The sequence below is a fragment of the Takifugu rubripes genome, chromosome 13 (genome assembly GCF_901000725.2).
Source record: "Takifugu rubripes chromosome 13, fTakRub1.2, whole genome shotgun sequence".
In the NCBI taxonomy this organism is placed as follows: Eukaryota; Metazoa; Chordata; class Actinopteri; order Tetraodontiformes; family Tetraodontidae; genus Takifugu; species Takifugu rubripes.
The window spans coordinates 20813498-20833480 of NC_042297.1; the positions used below are offsets into that span (position 1 = coordinate 20813498).

At 53.4% G+C, this 19983-nt stretch overlaps 1 protein-coding gene across 4 annotated transcripts in view; it reads right to left on the minus strand.

Annotated features, from left to right (window-relative positions):
- Positions 1-19978, minus strand: part of kiaa1549lb (KIAA1549-like b) — a 34139-nt gene extending 14161 nt beyond the window's left edge. Inside the window, exons 1-4 of one of the 4 annotated variants that reach the window (XM_029846405.1) lie at positions 18652-19978; positions 6728-7072; positions 4498-4998; positions 4258-4373 (exon numbers count right to left, since the gene is read on the minus strand). In XM_029846405.1, coding sequence (XP_029702265.1) covers positions 4258-4373; positions 4498-4998; positions 6728-7072; positions 18652-18889 — 1200 coding nt within the window. In that variant the 5' untranslated portion in view covers positions 18890-19978. The remainder of the gene's footprint in view (positions 1-4257; positions 4374-4497; positions 4999-6727; positions 7073-18651) is intronic. The other 3 variants (XM_029846404.1, XM_029846402.1, XM_029846403.1) reach the window with 3 other exon arrangements.
- Positions 19979-19983: the final 5 nt, after the last annotated feature.

Below are 19983 nucleotides of genomic sequence, written 5' to 3' on the forward strand. Positions count from 1 at the left end.
AGGCACCACCAGTGTGATTTAGCTCCATTGTGCTCAACAGGAATTTATAAAGTTTTGATTTTGGACAGAACTTTTCCTTTTAAAGTCAGGCTGGCCACCGATTCCCTGCAGACGCATTATATTTCATTATTAAATTCCTAAACAAAAAAGAATGCTTGTGCAGAATCCATAGGCTCGCGTGACGGAAGATAAGGGCGAAAAAGCAGTGAGTGATCTGAATGTTTTTTTAATCGATAAATGAATAAGGCATGCTGCGCTGGAAATGTGGGAAATGAAGGATGAAACCAGGGCTGGTGAAATCCATCCAACAGCTCCACTTCTAGGCGCTAACGCTGACTCAGTAGCCACGATGTCGTGAATCACTTGGACACTAAAGCAGAATGCAGCCGCATTTCAAATGGAACAGGTCTACCTTCTGAGGGACTATCAAAGGGTGTCGAAATGAAAAGAAATATCTGCCGCAGCGATGTCAGATAACACACTGGCTGTTCTTCCCTTCAGGCAGGATCGGGAGGTCGTGTAGAAGTGAGCCAGATGTAACGATATTGAACCGTACCGGCCTGGTGGAGCAGCTGCTAATGAGGGCAGCAGTAGCACCAGAGGTTGATTACACCGCGTAGAGAAAAGAGGAGCCAGACCTCAGACAGAGCGATAAACAGGAACTTCAGGGCAAACGCTGCTTCATTTCATCCCTGAAAGGTCACCGCGCTCCCAATCTTAAAGTGCCACAGGTGAAATCTGCCTGCTGTGGGGCGGACTTTGACGAGCACTGATGCACTGAAAATGGCCATGGAAGAAAACGTCTGTGGAGGAGGTGAAACCATTTAGGTCGGTTATCTAAGCCCATCTGGACGAGATCCGCTGGACCGAAACGCCGAGAGCCCGAAATCTCTGCAGCGGAGAGTCGCCGCTCTGCCTCCTCTCAATTCAGCCTTGTTAGGAGCCCTATGAAAAGACTCCTTTATTATCGCTCCATCCTCTCGGGCTTCACCCCTCTGAAGGTGTTATTAAAAGACCGCCTTTCCAGCACGCCGCAGAAATACCCACGACTTTATCTGAGGGTGAAAAACGCCAACAGATTAATGCCAAAGAGCGCAAACACTTCCAGAGCAGAAAGTCATTTGTTTGAAGACCCAAAAGCAGCTCAGTGGGAGTTTCAAAAGCCTTCAGTCTCGCAGTTTAATTCATTTACTCGACGTTTCTTATCGCCACTTTAGCATCAACACGCCGCAGCGCTCTCCTCCCACCATCCACAACCTCCAACCAACACAGCTGAGACAGCAGCAAACAGGAGCAGAGCAAACGTTACAAAGAGGGACGGTGGGGGGGGAGTGGGGGGAGGGAGGGAGAGAGGGAGGGAGAGAGAGGGGGAGAGAGGGCGGAAGAGAGGGAGAGGGAGTGGGGGGAGGGAGGGAGAGAGGGAGGGAGAGAGAGGGGGAGAGAGAGGGGGAGAGAGGGCGGAAGAGAGGGAGAGGGAGGGGGAGGGAGAGAGGGAGGGAGAGAGAGGGGGAGAGAGGGCGGAAGAGAGGGAGAGGAGGGGAGAGGGAGGGGGAGAGGGAGAGGGAGGGGGGAGAAAGAGGGAGAGAGGGGGGAGAGGGAGGGAGGGAGAGAGAGGGGAGGGAGAAAGAGGAAGAGAGGGGGAGAGGGAGGAAGAGAGGGAGGGAGAGAGAGGGGAGAGAGGAAGAGAGGGAGGGAGAGAGAGAGGGAGGAAGAGAGGGAGGGAGAGAGAGAGGGAGGAAGAGAGGGAGGGAGAGAGAGAGGGAGGAAGAGAGGGAGGGAGAGAGAGGAGGAGAGAGAGGGAGAGAGAGAGAGAGGGAGGAAGGAGAGAGAGGGAGGGTGGGAGAAAGAGAGGGAGGAGAGAGAGGGAGGAAGAGAGGGAGGGAGAGAGAGGGGGAGAAAGAGGAAGAGAGGGGGAGAGAGGAGGGGAGGAGAGGGGGAGAGGGAGGGGAGGGGGAGAGAGAGGGGGGAGAGGGAGGGAGAGAGAGAGGGGGGAGAAAGAGGAAGAGAGGGGGAGAGAGGGGGGAGAGGGAGGGAGGGAGAGAGGGGAGGGAGAAAGAGGAAGAGAGGGGGAGAGAGGGGGGAGAGGGGGGGGGGAGAGGGGGAGAGGGAGGAAGAGAGGGAGGGGAGAGAGAGAGGGAGGGAGAGAGAGAGGGAGGAAGGGAGGGAGAGAGAGAGGGAGAGAGGGGGGAAAAAGAGGAAGAGAGGGGGAGAGAGAGGGGAGAGGGGGGAGAGGGAGGGAGAGAGAGAGGGGGGAGAAAGAGGAAGAGAGGGGGAGAGGGGGGGAGAGGGGGCGGAGAGAGAGGGGGGAGAAGGAGAAAGGAGAAAGAGGAAGAAAGGGGGAGAGAGGGAGAGGAGGGTGGGGAGGGAGGGGGAGGGAGGGGGAGAGAGGGGGGGAGAGGGGAGAGGGAGGAAGAGAGAGAGAGAGGAAGAGAGGGAGGAAGGGAGGGAGAGAGAGAGGGAGGAAGAGAGGGAGGAAGGGAGGGAGAGAGAGAGGGAGGAAGCAGAGAGGGAGGAGGGAGGGAGAGAGAGAGGGAGAGAGGAGGGGGAGAAAGAGGAAGAGGGGGGAGAGGGAGGAGGGGAGAGGGAGGGGGAGGGGGGGGAGAGGGAGGGGGGAGAGGGGGGAGAGGGGGGAGAGGGAGGGGGGGGGGGGAGGGGGGGAGAGGGAGGGGGGAGGGGGGGGAGGGGGAGAGGGAGGGGGAGGGGGGGGGGGGGAGAGGGGGGGAGAGGGAGGGGGAGAGGGAGGGGGAGGGGGAGGGGAGAGGGGGAGGGAGAGAGAGAGGGAGGGAGAGAGAGATGGGGGAGAAAGAGGAAGAGAGGGAGGGAGAGAGAGATGGGGGAGAAAGAGGAAGAGAGGGAGGGAGAGAGAGATGGGGGAGAAAGAGGAAGAGAGGGAGGGAGAGAGAGAGAGAAGGGGGAGAAAGAGGAAGAGAGAGGGGGAGAGGGAGGGGGAGAGGGAGGGGGAGAGGGAGAGAGAGAGAGAGGTGGGGCAGAGAGAGAGGGGGCAGAGAGAGGGAGAGAGGGGGAGGGAGAGAGAGAGGGAGAGAGGGGGAGGGAGAGAGAGAGGAAGAGAGGGAGGAGAGAGAGAGGAAGAGAGGGGGAGAGGGAGAGAGAGAGGGAGAGAGGGGGGGAGAAAGAGGAAGAGAGGGGGAGAGGGGGGGAGAGGGAGGGAGAGAAAGAGGGGGAGAGAGAGGGGGGGAGAGGGGGGTATAACACTGACATTCAGGTTTCAGGTAGCAGAATGATGGCCAGTGGTCCCGGCCCATAGGGGGCGCTGGTGCCCCTCCCTTCCTGAGAAGAGGGGAAGGAAATATAAAATATTTATATATATTTTCAGTAATTCAGTTCTGTCAGTTTTAGCCACTAGTGCATCAACAACAGGTAAAACGTTTGAACGAGTGTGTAAAGGAAAGATTAAAGAAATAAGCTCCAGGGACATCAGCCTGGATCTCCTGGGACTCTTTAACTCAACCTCATTCCTATATTAGTCGTCCTCAGCCTAAACGTGGCTCCTCGCCAGGAATTCCTGCTGCGCTAACAAACCTCGAGATTCCTGGTGAGGGCGGGAGGGAAGCATTCCGAGGACAAAAGGTCACAGCTGGACAAGTCCCCCCGTTAAACAGCTGTTATAAGGACCCTAACGGGGCACCTTGAGAAGGATCCTCCTAAAGCACGGCCGTTCTGCCCTGTACTGCCCCGGTCTCCCTGCAGACGGGGGCATCTGTGGGGTACTTGATCCGGGGTCCAGGATGTCCCTTTGATCTGACAGGAGAGCACGTTAAAGAACCGGGAATGTGCTCTCCTGTCACGTGACCACATGCAGCTTTTTATAGGCCCAATGGAACAAATGAGCACACAAGGGCAATAAAGTGGTGCAACAAAAAGAGAGAGAGAAGGATAAGAGCGGGGGGGGCACATGTGGGGGGCCCAACGATTGGCACACAACACCTCCGCAGAGCTCTCAGGTCCATTTATGTCCATGAGAAGTTGATTTCTCTCCCAAAGCTCATGTTAAAACGCAGCAGTGCTGTTCCCCCCCCCCCCCCCCTCCCCCCCTCCGCTGCCCCTTTATGGTCACGCTCTGCTTTGAACCTGCTCTAGATCAAAGCTGCTTCCTCCCAGACACACGAGGCACTCGATGCTGAGCATCAGGACAGCGCACCACTTCCTGTCACCGTTCGAGCCGTTTGTCATTTTTGTGTGGCAACTGAAAATGAAGCTTGTGATTGGTTCTTTTGGAAGCTCATGTTTAAAACTGACCTGAGCCTGGGCTGAACTATCATTCAGAGCTTTCCGCAGGCCCTGACTCAGTCCCCTCCGCAGGTTCTGCCTCTGAATGCTGTCCAGCCTGTTTCTTCTCACATAGATGGAGACGACTATGAGAAATGAAGACAGGAAAAAAACAGGCAGACAAGAGGAGAGGACAGGACAAAGACCGGGCACAACACGTTAGAGAAACGGGAGACTCCATTTTCCCCGCCGGTGCAGCAGCTGCTTCACCTGTTTTCACCCACAGCCTCTCGCTGATGTTGCACTGCTGCAGCGGCGACTCGGTGGTGGTGGTGAAGGGGGAAAGAAAGACAGCGGTGCCCCCCCTCGCAGTGCTTGCTCTGGGTCCCGGCGGGGCAAAAATCCTCCTGTTGCTCAGCGTCCTGACGGCCGTCGTGGTCGCCGCTCTCCTGGTGAAGGCGGGCTGTGCGGTGGTGGTCGCTGGGGGAACGCGTGTGGCCCGGGCAGAAGCGGCGGTGGTCAGCAGGGATCTGACGGCTGCAGGTGGGGTTGCGGCGGCGAGCTGGAAGGAGGCCGTCGTGGTGTCTTGCGGAGGGGGCAGAGGTGATACCTGAGGTGTCCTCTCGGTGGGCCTGGCAGCAAGAGAAACTCCGACCGAGTGAGAGGGAGCTGGACCACCCACCTTTGCTTTGGGGGGCGTGAGCGCCGGTCGGTCGTGGAGCCGCTCTTCTGTGAGGACAACAGATGACTTGGTCCCTCCCACATGACCTGCTGATGGACAGTGGAGAACGTCAGACGGACACTTCACCAGGATGCAGGCGAGAAGAGGATGAAATGACTGATGGCTGATGTTGGTGGCAGCGGTGCTAAGCTAGCTGGAGGAGGAGCTCAAAGCCAAGTGATCCACACGGTTATTACAGGCGTTCTCCTAGAGACGGCAGCCAAACCGAGCTCGGATTTAGCCGAAACGAAAGGGCCTCGCTGGCTGATTCTGGCTGATTCTGGCTGATTCTGGCTGATTCTGGCTGTCGCTGCAGATGAGCTGGTGATAGATTCAGAGAATGCTTTTTACCCCCCGCGGTGCTTTCAACAGATGTAAAAGGAGGACATTCTCTAACTGCTGGACAAAGCAAATATGGATCATCGGCGGTTCCAGTAGCAGCGTCTGAAATGAAGACATCCACATTACGCTTGTCTGGCTGCCAGCTTCCAATGATTAAACGACGGCCCATCTGCTTGTGAATAAGAATTGGCCCCATCAAAACCAATAGACGTCCCTTGTAATTCTGAGGCAGCACTTTTGAAAGACGGAGGCCTGATGGCTTCCACTTTGTATGCGGAGCTATTGCTCCTGTGCCAAAGCCGAAAATAGCACTAAATGCCGCACTGCTCTCCCCCCATCAACGGCAGGAGGGGACGGTCGTTCCTAACGCCAAACTAAAATGAGATGTGTCGCTGCTCCTTGCACCAGCGTTTAGTCCCAGTTTCCTAATCTGTGATTTCTGACCAGGAAGTGAGGAGCAGGAAGACCACAACGGTCACAGAAGGCCGTTCCAAAAGTCTGAGTCAGCGTTGGTTGTCAACTAACCTGAAGAGACGCCAAAGGGAGAGATGTTTTCTCAAAAATCAGACCTCGCTCTCTCCAATTTTAGGATCTACTGAGCCGAGGAGGAAGCCTACTTAAAAAACAGGTCTCTTTTGTTTCGTTAGAATTTGTTTTAGAAGTTTTGAATCATTGGCCATAATGTTTAGAACATTAGTGGAACTTGTTCCCGACATAGAGGAGGTTGCATCATACTGGAGACGGAACCATGTGACCTCTGACCTCAGCCGTGTGAGCATCAGGTCGACCCGATACCAGCTGTGATCGCAGCTTTCTCTCCCTGGCTGTAATTTTTCTGATGACGGGACAAATTGGGCTCCTGTGACCTGCTGAGTCAGCAGGAACGCAGCCACGATGCGCAGAGGCGGCGTGGGAGCGGACAGGTGCTCGGCATCATTTACCTGGTGGAGTCTGGAGGGAAACGGCAAAATGATTGACTTCAGCATATGAGAGCTGCATCTCCAGCACCTCTGAGAGCTGAAGACCGACTCGACCCATATGCTGGTGCATTCAACAGCTGCTGCGCGACACATCTGGAAATGGAATCCTGTCCCGGGTGAGCAAAGGGCACTGCTGACGTCAGACTTTTGCAAAGGTCCCTGCTGTTCCCGCTGCCTCAGTATTGACGGTCGATAGGTGTTGGTGGAACAAGCAGAAGGAACGGTGGACGGCGTTAATCTGCTGCTCCGAGCGCTGTGTTGGGATCACTGCTTCAGAGGGGGACGGCTGGACGTAATCATTGATGCATCGTGGGGAAGTGGCATTGTTACTCTACTCTGCAGATGCTCTGCTAATGAGGGACAGAAGATGGTAATGAGGAAGATAAAAGCTGAGGCTTTCAGATATCAACCACACGCGTGACGGCTCGGGGACACCTGAGGCAGGATAACATCAGACCTGAGCTGGGGGGAGGTCTAGCACCGGCAGACAACGCTGAAGATGACGTCTCTGAGTCATGGCTGGAACTGTGTGAAGGCCTTTGGGTGGTGTGAGTCCTGTCCGTGCTGACAGTTGGCGAGGTCCGACCTTGATCAGCACCCGCCGGATGTTTGACGGTTCCTGCCATGACAGTCAGGACAGAAGAAAAGGCGGGCTGCCCCGGTAAACCTTCAGCCTCCCTGGGATCGTGAGTATGGGCGACCGAGAGGGGCAACTCTTCCGCCACTGACACGGGGCGAGCCGGAGCGGCTGTGGGGTCGCTCTGCAGAGCCGAGGATCCAGAGGCATCGTAGCTGGGAGCGTCTGTTCAGAGAGGAGAGAAACACGTCAGTTCCCATGATTGTCATCATCCAGCCATCCATGTTCTCTTCATCCTCAGTTGTGCCTAATCACAGCCACAGGAGGCACTATATTCTGTCCCAGCAGGCACTGGGCGAGCGGCAGGACGCCCCTGACAGTGGCAGGTGCGTCGCAGGTCACGTTTACTCACACCAAGGAATGATCTCCCATCACCGACACGGCATGAAAGTAAAGCCTGCCTCCTGCCGCTGTGAGTTTATCTTAAATGTTATCTTATTCCTGACCTTGGGTGGAGTGACTGAAGGGTGGAAGAACCCAAACGCCACAGCATTTAAGTGTGCATGTTAATGCAGCTGCGTGTCGCAGCAGAAGTTCTGTCCCAGCACAGGACAGATGAGGTCAGTGCACAGCAGCACGCCCTCTTCAAGGTTCTATACACGAAAATACAGATCCAAACAGCAGCGCTGGAGTTTAAACATATTTTTGTAGTTCAGACACAACACCAAGGGCACGCTTTTATGTATTCCCATGAGAAAGAAAATAAAATCTCTTCAAAGTGGAACAAATAGAATTATTCAAAAGATGGCAGCTGCGTGCACGAGTCTAAGATAAGGTTCCTTCTGAAAACACAATGAACTCAAGTTGCCGAGTTGGAGGGCGTTTCAGAGCAAAAGGGACGCGTGAGGAAGACGAGGGTGGAGGAAGATGCTGGCGTGGAGCCTCGTCGGGGGTTCGTTCCCTGAGGAACCTCCAGCGCTGACACATTATTCTGGGAAAACACTTGTAAATGATTTCCTCAAACCAATGCACGCTTTGAATATTAACTGTAGAAGTCAAGAGCAATCTGTGGAAATGATTAAGGCCCCCGAGTGCACGTTTTCTCAGTTAGAGTCACGATGAGGAGCTGAAGCCAGAGCGCTTCTTTCTGACACGGAACCAAATGGAGACTGCAACAGGATCTCACACCAGCGATTTCCGGGTCGCTACTCCGAACGTGCTCTTAAATGTCACCAATTCCCCAGAGAATCTGGATAAAGCTCTTTATGCACACGCTAGTCAGAGCTTGCCACTATTCATTTGGCTCCTTCATGGTGAATAAATCATTCCGGTTAATTTCTAAATCGCTAATGTGCTGAAATGTGATTAGTGAAATTGTTATTCTGCACTTCCTAATACATCCTTAAAAATGGCAAAACCGCGTGGGAAGAGCATGTTCCCAGATTAGATAAAGGCAACAAAAGGTCAAAGGTTAATGTAAAGACAGAGAACTTTCCACTCTCTTCCCTCTACTGCTTAGCTGCTAAGTGAAAACACCGGTTTAGGTGCACGGGAGGGATGCCAGGGCCAACCGGAGTGAGCAGGCTCCTGTGGCCCCACCTGCTCAGGCAGGACGTGAGTGCAACCATCAAGCAGCTAAAGATCCAAGACGATGAGTGAAAGGTTGAACAGTTCTGGTGAATAATGCACGAGCAGCAGGGAGAACTGCTCCCTGCCCAGACAAACGTTCCATGGTTCCCCCCATTATTGTGTAAACGAGAAGTCGGGATGCCGAGGCTTGATTAAAGATCCTACCAATCGGCTCCGTAATGAATTAATTAAATTAATCAAAGCTGTCGTCCCTCAGGGCAACATCAGGTCTCATCAGAAGGTGTTTTACCTGAGATCTTGGTAAATCTGGCGCGCTCCCCCTGCTCCCTGCTCCCTCCTTCCCTCGTGCTCCTCCTGTGTCTCCTGCTCCTATAGAATTTAGGTTGGGTACCTGGGATGAGGAGGTGGAGCGGACGATGATGACCAAGCTGGTGGCCACTATGGACGACACCTCCCACCCTCCATAAAACAGTGGCCCAAACTGAGGAGCAGCTTCATTGATAACTGATCATTATTCATTAATGACTGATCACTTATCTCCTCCCTCCCATGTTCCCTAGCTTACTGTATTGAAGTTCTAACCCACTTTATCCTCAGAGGTTCCTGACCATGTGTCAGGATTCACACTTCACCAGCCTTTATTATCATCACAGAATCCAAAGTCTAATCTGAAGCCATCGGGATGGAAAGAAGGGACGCAGGAGGAAAAAGGTGCACGCATCATTGGAGTCTGTGCTGTTGTGAAAGCAAATCAAGGACAAACAAACAGCGCAGAAGAAGAGAAACATGACCCATTTTTAAAAATGGGATTAACGGCAGCCTGACAAAGTAGAAACAAAGACGGAAGCGGCTCCGCTGGACATCCCAGCTGAAGCGCGTCAGACCGACGCGTGCCTGTGAACGACGCTGCCCCCGACACGCTCAGACTCCCAGACATGGTTTTCACGCTGGTTTGTTCCCTCTGCGGCCGGCGCCATCACGTGACCCTGCCGGCGCTCCGCTCGCATTACACACCGCTTCTCTTCTTGCTTTGAGCTGTTTTTGTTCTCTTGTGTAGGAAATATGGTAAACAAGGCCGTCTCATTCAATAGCTCGCTGGATGGAACCCTCCAAGCACACAAACCAATTTAAAAAGTCCGATCAAGCGCTTCCGAGGAAGTCCTCCTGTGTTTTCTCTGTTTATCCCGGATGGTGCCGCAGACCGCTGCTCAGAGCTGCTGTTGTGCCATTAAGCATGAAAATGAATGTCTACGTCTCCGGTAGGTCACTCGGGGTTCTTAAAGTGATGTGATCATGGCCGAGCCCTCGTTATGTTAAGATAACGGTTAGCATACGCTACCTGACACCCTGTCCGTTCAGGGCTCATTTCAATCTGCAGCGTTTGGGTCCAGGTGTGTTCGTCTGTGCTTGCTTAACACCTGCTCCCAAACCGTTAATGCTAACGTACGGGTGCCACAAATGTGGCTAAAACAGGCCTAGCAACGCTGCCCACCCTGACCTGGTCACTGGAGACACATTCACAAGACAAAAGCGCCCCCATCCCGGGCCCTCGTCAGGTGCTTTCAGCTACGTCAGCCACGATACCAGCGTTCCTCTCAGCTACTATCGGCTCGACTGTGTGCAGAACACACTTCAAGGTTCACCATGTGACCCTGAATGATGTCACAGCAAATGCTGCTACGACCACAACTAGGTCGGCACGTTTCCGTGACTGTCACAAACACGTCGAAATCAAAAGTGGATCTGTGCTACGCTAATGTCGCTAAGATGGCTGAGCTAAGTCCAACTCAGTGAGAAAATCGATATTCATCCCTGCACGCGTACCACCCCCCCCCCCCCCCCCAGCGATTGGCTGGAACGGGATGTGTTGACGTGGCGCCCGTCCCCCCGGTGGTTTTATGATGGTGTTTAACCACCGCGCAGCGCATTCAGGGAGCTAGCGGATCGCGGGAAGACGTGAGAGCAACATGAAGCTGCCCAAACCCCCCGTGCACGATCACACAGTGCACGTTTAACCAGTGGGCTGTTACACCGCAACTCTGGAGGCACGAGGTTGAAATCGTCCCTGGAAGCTTCGTCTCAACCATTTGAACCTCCACAGAACCGCCCGTGATGCTGGCGATGCCGCCCTGGCGAAGAGTGGGCCTCCCTCGTGGGGGCCACCGTCCCGCTGCAGCGATGGTTGTGGGGGCCACCGTCCTGCTGCAGCGATGGTTGTGGGGGCCACCGACCCACAGCAATGGTTGTGGGGGCCACCGTCCTGCTGCAGCGATGGTTGTGGGGGCCACCGACCCACAGCAATGGTTGTGGGGGCCACCGTCCCGCTGCAGCGATGGTTGTGGGGGCCACCGTCCTGCTGCAGCGATGGCTGTGGGGGCCACCGTCCTGCTGCAGCGATGGTTGTGGGGGCCACCGTCCCGCTGCAGCGATGGCTGTGGGGGCCACCGTCCTGCTGCAGCGATGGTTGTGGGGGCCACCGACCCACAGCAATGGTTGTGGGGGCCACCGTCCCGCTGCAGCCTCTTCATCAGGGTCTGATGTCACGGCTCTGGGGGTCCTTTTTTGAGGGACGGTGCCGCCCAGCAGCAGCTTCACCCAGCAGCACCTCAGGGTCTGTGCTGGGCTAAAGAGATCTTCACCCCCCCCCCCCCTCCCCAGGAAACACTGGCATCATGACATCACATCCTGAGGAGGCTGGATGGTTGGGGCGAGGCCACCACTCGCTCTGCCGTCTGACCTCAGCACCTCCAAGGATGGGTCGCTATAGCAACGGAGGGTCCAGGGGATGAGCTCACACTCTGGTGAGGAACCTGAAGTCCACCTTCCTCTGGCAGCGAACGGCCGCCTGCTCAGATCCGATCGGAAAATAAGAGCGAGTGCTCAGATATAAATTAGTGGCTCTTCGATCACCTTTCACTAACTGGCCCAAACCAGCTTCACCAGTGGCCATTTTCATTCTCTTTGATCCTGCTGGTCTCTTGAAGGACACGACTGCAAACCCTGGGCCAACCAACTCTCATGTTTCCTCATCATCATCATCTTCACCATCCTCATCCTCCTCACCATCCTCATCCTCCTCACCATCCTCTTCATCATCCTCATCCTCCTCACCATCCTCATCCTCCTCCTGACCATCCTCATCCTCCTCCTCCTCCTCCTCCTCACCATCCTCATCACCATCCTCATCAGCAACAGTCCCGGTCCAGAGGACACTCAGAGCCGTGCTCTCCTCTGCGATGGGCTGGTTCCGCCCGTTAGATCTCTGTGTGTGAGGTGATCCACCAGCAGCTCAGTAGATCTGCTGATGCTGTATTAATGACTGGATGCAGGTTAAATGCTCTCACGAGCTTCAGCTTCACACTGGATCTGCAGCGCTGGAAGGTGCTGTTAGCATGGAGGATTTGGTCCTCTGAGGGTGGTGAGGGACACGTGCGTGGTGCATCCAATATCTGCTGCCTCAGACACTTTGGACAGGAAGAGCAGACAGCCGCCAAAATTAATTGATTTCTGAGCCTCGTTATGTAAATTCCAAAATGAAAGTGCTGCAACAATACAGGGAGAATTAAAGCCTTCCACAGAAGAACAATGCTCTCCAGCGAGGAGGAGAGATTATTCAGGAACGTGCTCATCGCTCTGCAGTTGGGAGGATTTATAATCAAAAGCCTCCCAAACATGCTGAGCAGCTTCGCTGGAGCTCGGCCGCCTTCATCCACCGAGCTTATCGGTAGTTTACTCGATTACATTTAAAAGCAATGCTAACTTAAGGCTCAGTTGTTAGCAGGACTCAGGTTCTCACTGGGCTGAGGCGAAAAGAAAAGGAGTTAAGGGTTAAAGTGGGTTGAAGCTGAACGCGCTGGGTGAAACCACTTTGATGCGTGGCAGGATGGCAGGGGATGACTGGCAGTCAGGCAGCTCAGCAGGGAACCGCAGGCGATCAAGCTCCCATTAAAGCACCAAAGGAAGTCATCCGTCACTCCAGCGTCGGCCTGGAGGCGACGTCGGCTGTCGAGGCTGCGACGATGAGTGGAGGAGATAAAAGCCGAAGGTAAATAGGGGACGTGCGAATAAATAAGATCAGGTTCGACTGGATTTCATGTTTCAGTTCATGTTCTGCAATTTGAGGAACGGTAGCGAGACGAGACGTCGAGGATGTGCATGAGCAGCGGGATGTGAGTGGGAATAGTGGGAATAGTGGGAATATTGGGGACCATCTGCCGACGGAGGAGCAGGCTAATCCCCTCTCACACCTCGGACCCCCATAAACACCGAGCCAGCCTGCAGCGCACGTCCACCACCTGGGGAGGTCGGAGGTCGATTAGAGGGGGGGGGGGGGGCAGTGGGCGATCCGTCCCGAGACCCTGGACCATCCAGTGACCTCTTTTGTCTTTAAAAGCATTTTTCTCATTCTGTGACTGGGGGCTTGAGGAAATACTCGTCCTCCATTTTTCCAGCACGGCTCCAAACTAACGGAGTCAAAAGTGGACTAACGTCCTTTTTCCTGCGACTTGTGCGAGGCTTCCACGTCACAGGGCGAGCTAGCGTAGCGAGCGCCGCTCACCTGCGGCTTTGCCTCTGACATTCTAATTGGGCCTTCAGAGACTTCAGAGGTCAGAGGTCATCCCGCCAAGTGACGGACTCATGCGCTGTTCTCGTGAGAGGTGGCTCCATAGCAAGATGTCCTGGAGAACATTAGTGCACGGCTTCATTTATGACCATTAAAGCATGTGTCGATCCGGTTCCAGCGCTGGCAAATGAAGCCAAAATGTCTCATTTATTGCTCCTGGTAAAATATCGAAATCGTTAATTCAGCATGTAGGCAGTTGAAACAATTATTTCTACATGGCTACACGCCTTCATTAATCACCCCCGATGTTTCTGGAGCCATTCAGGACCACACAGGGGAAAGAAATGGAATTAGATGGTGAAAACTAGAAACAGAGAAGTAACAATTGTAATCTGTAATGTCAGAGCAGTGATTATCCAGGGGGAGGGACCCCTCCCCCCCCCGGGCTGCGTGCTGATGTCGCTGCTGCAGAGGTTAGCTGAGGCAGCCGGAGGACGGCGCCAAGGCAACGATGGTGGCTTGAAAAGGGCGGATAAGCCTGTCCAGCCTACAGGAACGTTGTTAATCAGTCACAAAGCCTTAACGAGCGTCTCATCATGGGAAACACGCCGATGTGTCAACAAAGTAGCACAGCTGTAAAGTCCTTCTACCTTAGCATCACGCCGCTAACCTCCATCAATCCTGAAAAGCCAATGGACACTAAAGTAAAGCAAATGGCTGCAGTCACTGTTAGCGCAGCAGAAGATCAATTCTTAGCATATAGCGAGCGCGAGATGGCGCGAAATGAGCCTGCCGAGACTGCAGAGTGGAGCTGGGACTAAAAGGTGGGCCTGGTGGCACCTTCCAGGGTTCCTGAGCTGGAGCGGCTCCCGTCTGGAGGAGCCAGCTACTATCCCAGGATGCTGCTCGTGCTTCACGCCCCCCCCACGGATGCACGGCCTCCTCCAGCAGTGATGGATGAGCCGCGCTAGCTGCACCTTCAGCTCAGCGTCACGCTGCAGCAGCTGCTGCCGCAGCCGCCACCGCGCAGCATCGCGTTAATGCGCACGCTCGTTTTTGGAGTTATTTAGATGAGAGGAGAGCTTGAACCAGGTTACTGACCTATTAAACCAGGTTACTGCTAGTTCCTGACTGTCCCAAAGGTTAATAGTGCTATATATACACGTCTTTTCAGCATTTAATTACAATTATTTGACAATTAAATAATGATAACGAAACAGGTTTATAGCTAAAGTGGTCTGAGAAACTGAATAAAAATAAGGGTTGATAAATAAAAGAGAATTTAAAAAACACAACTGACCAAACCCCAGAGGCTGCATGCTAACCTAAAGCCTGGAAGTTTAGCGCTCGCGCTCTTATGTAAGCAGACCTGCTGCAGGCGGCCATCTTAGATCCTTCTGAACTCTGCTTCCACTCGTCATAAACGCAATATTACACATGCACGACTTGGCCATAATAACACAGGGTGGAGGTGGCGTCTGCGTCCCAGGTAGCGCCACCATTAGGACATATTCCTGTGAGGTCCGGGGACGTGGTGGGTCCTGACAGATGGAGCAACGGCGAAGGTGCTGCTGACAGATGTGGTGTGAGACGAGTTAGTTAGGGTGGTTAGGGAGTTAGTTAGGATGGTTAGGGATAGGGAGTTAGTTAGGATGGTTAGGGTTAGGGAGTTAGTTAGGATGGTTAGGGAGTTAGTTAGGATGGTTAGGGTTAGGGAGTTAGTTAGGATGGTTAGGGAGTTAGTTAGGATGGTTAGGGTTAGGGAGTTAGTTAGGATGGTTAGGGAGTTAGTTAGGATGGTTAGGGAGTTAGTTAGGATGGTTAGGGTTAAGGAGTTAGTTAGGATGGTTAGGGAGTTAGTTAGGATGGTTAGGGAGTTAGTTAGGATGGTTAGGGTTAGTGCAGGGAGCTGGATAATGTATTCTGTCTATGAAAGACCCTACAAAGATATAAATGTGAGTGTGTGTGTGTGTGTGTGTGTGTGTGTGTGTGTGTGTGTGTGTGTTTAAGGTTTAATATAACCTCTATAGGGTTAGAATGAAGCCACCCAGAGGATCTCCTGCGCTCATCTAATCACAAGAATGCTTCCAAAGCTGCTGAAGGTTTCTTCAGCTGGTCTGACGCCGTCACCACGGCTGCTCCTCTCCTCCAAATCTGGGATGTCAGCGGGATTTAAGCTCAAACGCTTCCCGTTTCACCAGCAAAACTCACCAGCTTCCTTCGCCACACGCGTGTTTATATGCTGCATTCAGAGGGACGGTGAGCAGGACATGAGACCTGATGGACAGGAAACTGTCTGGGACACCAGAACGACCCACAACGGTTCCCATTTACATGACAATACGGAAACAATCTGAGCTTTGTGCTCCAGAGAATTCTCCCACCGGAAAAAAGGGGGTCACCCATCAACAATGTGTCATTCTGGTCACTCAGGATAAAAGAGTGTGGACGAGAATGCAGCTGGCTGTGCCGGAACGTTCCCTGAGGAATGTGCCGGAACGTTCCCTGAGGATCTCTGGGTCCAGGTTCCCAGCGAGGCTTCAGTCTACGGAGGATTGATTGGGAAGGATTCTGGGTGAACTCTGGGTGCTGGCAGAAACAGAACATTAAAGGCTGCCCAAGTCTGGCAGCCACAAACGTGCTCGTTTATGGAGCTGCTAAAATCACGATTATTAAGTCAAAAATGAACATTAACAGGAAAATTGATCTCCTGAAAAAAAAACCTAAAACTTGTGCAACACAGATGTGGGTAAAACCAGACTATTCCTTTTATCAACAAGCGCTAACATGCTAGGGTTGCTATCAGAATCCCGTTTAAAAGTCAGGATTTTTAACCCTCGCTGTCTGTGAGATGGCAACGCCGTGATGTAACAGCAACCTGAACCCCACGTTAGACATCGACGGATGATCCCGGCGGAGAAACCCAAAGCAAGCAGATAATTCTGCCAAAATACTCTAAAAGGACACGTGAGGTCCACTCAGCAAGACGGAGGTGAGCAGATTCTGGCTATTTTTAAGAGCAACGGAGACCTGAAACTGTCTTCATCGTTAGGTGAACGTGTGATTTGGGATTTTCATTTATTACGATCGCAGACAAAAATGTATGTGGATGAAAAAGACGCTATGAGACGTGAGCGAGGAGCCTCCTCAGAGGAGCCGAGCCACAGATCTGGTCTGATTAAGTCACATTCGCTTCCATTAAAAAGCCTCTTAAATTCTTAACTTCCATTTCTTTCACTTTGCCAATGAATCACTTCATAAATCCATCCAAAGCCACCAAAGCCATCTTCTCGGAACGCTGCTGGTCCAGGCCACGCTGGAATTATAGCCGACTTAAAAACGTTCCATTTAGAGAAGCGGCACATTTATCATCGTTATCACAAAAATGATAAATAAACGGTCGTTTTAGAGCTTTTCTGGTCGTCGTCTTTACGTCACATGACTGCTCCTCGTTCCTGCTCACAGGCCACCTCAGGAATAATGGATCACACAGATCGATCTCAGCAGTGATTTAAGGCTTTAGCATGTCCAGGGATCGGGATGGAACCCATGACCTCCTGAGGTGAGCCTGACGTCCCAGCAGCTGTGCTAAGACGTCTAGTCGGTCGAGCAAAACCTAACAAACGTTGGTCAAACTGGTAAATAATTAACGAGTTCACATCAAACTGGTATTATCGGTATTAACAGTTAATTAACCAGTGTTAACGATGTGTCAGTTTGCCGTCAGGTGTTGAAAGATGGAGCCGATCTTCAAAGACAACTTTATCGCAGTGATGCGGCGTGATGAGCGGCGTGATGAGCGGCGTGATGAGCGGCGTGATGAGCGGCGTGATGAGCGGCGTGATGAGCGGCGTGATGAGCGGCGTGATGAGCGGCGTGATCTAACGGCTGTATCAATAAATCAGGCCGCCTGCTGAGAGCCGGAGTCCTGATCCACCCTCAACCTGCATCAGAACAAACCGAGAGGCACCGAAGGTCCACAACACACACACACACACACACCCAGTGGTCCCTGGTGGCAGTAACGTGCATGAGCGATAGCGAGGCAGATGGTCCAGGATGCTAATTAGAGGCTGTTTGCCTAATTTATCTTTACATCTTTGTGTCGGCGCCGCTTCACTGCTTTGTTTTGCTGAAGGACAAAACCTTCACATTTCCTCTAAGACGTGACGGAAGCGAGCAGATAAGCGCACGCGTCGGAGAGGTTCCGAGCACAACAGATCTGGGATGTATGCTAACGTACGGACGTAGCGTACATCAACCCTGGCCCGTCTTCACCTCGGGAGGCAGCACCAGCCATCCATCACGTGTGACACACGCCAAAGCCACGCTCGCCTGATTAACAGAATTAGCATCATTAACTGCTGCGGGGGAAATCGCTACGGTGGAACCAAAGGAGGGAAACGGGCGCCACGTTAGCGGTCGCTTTCCAGGTTAAAAGGAAACGGCTTCAGATGGCGCCGTGGCGGCGGCGAGGCTCCAAGGCCACATCTGGGTTCCAAGGCTCAGGACCCGGATGCTTGTTCTCTTCCCAGAGCTTCACCATCCAGCTGGCGTTAACGGGAGAGTAATAAACATGATGGGAAATCCTGCTGGATAATTAAAGATCAATCCAGCCGCATCAGACGCCATCGCCGCTGAAGGAAGGTCATTGGGAAGGAAGGACGCATGACGGCAACCTCAGAGCTCCGGAACCGACACCAGTCACGGGGTGAAGATGGCTCCCACCAAAAGGAGGCCGTCACGGTCAAAGTTCCGGTCTGGGAACAGTGGAGGACAGAAGGTCGTCCAGGGCGTCCAGCGAGACGAGCCTGAGGACGTCACAGGTTGTGGCGGCTCCTCGTCCAGTTCCTCACTAAATTTCACAGATTTGAAGGTAACATTTGTCATTTGATGCCACTGCTGATCTCACAGGATGTCCTCCTCCATCCCAGAATAAGAGCTGGACAGCACAGTTTCCTGCAGGGCCCGTTTGTCCCAGTACAGCTCAGGTGCTGCTGAGCTGGTGTGTTTGTGGATGGATGTGCTGACTGTGTGTGTGTGTGTGGGGGGGGGGGGGACTGCATCATCAGCACAGGGCACACTGGAGGGACACCATCATCTTACTGGGTTTGGGTCCACAAGAGCAGCTGGACCAGAGCAGCTGGACCAGCTCAGCGCTCCAATCAGAGCAGCTTCAGACCAGACCATGAATAAATAAATGAACCATCGTCTCTACGTCCTCCGATGCTGCCGGAGACAGACGGACCAAGACTGGGAGCTGACCCAGATGCTCTGAACCCCCCCCCCCCCCCCCCCCCAGCTGCAGGGGTTCTGATCTGATCTCAGGGACAAAAGAGCTCCGGTGGAAGAGAGACATGCAGAGAGGGGGAGAGAGAGTTACATCACATGAAGCAAACCCTGCGGAGCCACAGCCTCACGCAAAACATCATGTCAGTGCGGCCAGTGCGTGGGAATCCTGACTGCGCAAATCCACCCGCATGTCACAGCCTTTCGGTCCCGGACACGCAGACTAAAGTCCCTCTCCGCCGCCTGTGCAGCCGATGAGGACAAAAGCCAGCAGAACCTCCCTTCCTCTAGCAGGAACGGTTCCTTGAAATGTTCTGGCGTAACGCAACACGCCAGCGCGCATTTGGTGCGGTGATCTTACCCTCTGCGGCGCCAGCGCACCGGACCAGAAGCGACAGCATCCCCGCAGAGAGCAGACAGCTCGCCAGCATCCCCGCCGAATCGGCCCGACACCTGCTCCTCAAACATCTCCCCTCTCCTCCGGGGCGCCTCCTGCGCGCCGAGCATCCACCGCCGGCGCCTCCCCGCACGCCGGGCTGGCCGGGCTGGCCGGGCTGGCCGGTCCGAACGGTCCGGCCGGTCCTCACACCGGGAGCCATATCCTGTGGATAAGTTGCTGAAGTTTGCCTCGTAAATAATACATCGGACCAGTCCCGGCGCGCGGAGGACGGGGAAACGCAGCGGTCCCGCGGCCTCGTCGTGTCCAGGGCGAAAGGGTGGGCTGGTGGAGTCGGGGAGCTGTGGAGGAGGAGAAGGGGGGCGTCGTTGAAGGTGGAGGGGGATTAGGAAACGCGCCCTATCGGTCCGCTCCGCGCGGTCCACCCGTCATCGGCTCGGCGTGGCGCAGGGAAGGCGGCGCGCTCCGCCAAATACTGGGATCATTGGATCAAGTGGCTGACGCGGACACACGGTGCACGGGAAGGTGCGAGGACGCCACAGGACACCAGGACGGGAGCCCTCTCGAGAAAAAGGCGCGCAAATTAACCTCCGCCGTTAAAATAAGAGGTGGCGGCACGTGTGGCGCCCTCTGCTGGATGTGTTGGCAACGCACAGCTGGTTGCGCCAGACTGGTTTCGGTTAATTAAAAGCATCTTTGATAAATTGATATGGCGCCATTATGATTTGGACTAGACGTGTGTTTACAAGGTTAAGGGAGGGCCGTAATAACGACGAGTGCGTCTCTGCGGTTATTTCTGTGACCGCTGGAGGGCAGCATACACCCAGAAACCCACTGAGTTCAAATTCTGGGCAGGAAAAATAACCTAAGGGATCATTTTGACGTTGATTAAACATTTGCATGTTCATTAAAGCGGATCAGGGTCTCAGCTGTGTGTGACAAACACTGGAAATCTGCTAAAACAGTTTTAAAATTTGGGCCAGTGATGTACAGGGAAATAAATGATGTGAACACGGGGTTGGGTTGCGTTTCTAGCCCATTATTTTTGGTAATTCTGGCAGCAAACTATAAAAAATGTCAAGTTTTCTTTCATCTTCTCACGTGCACGGATGTATAGAATATATGGATTGTGGTTTGTTATAAATCAATGGTCAAAACCAACTAAATATTAAAATAAAATCTTTGCTGCAACATTTTAGTGGTTCATATATCACATGTTTGTGGCCCTATTTTGAAGTTTAAAGCCACCAAAGACTAAACCCTAACCCTAAGTATCACATGGAAAAAAAGGACAAA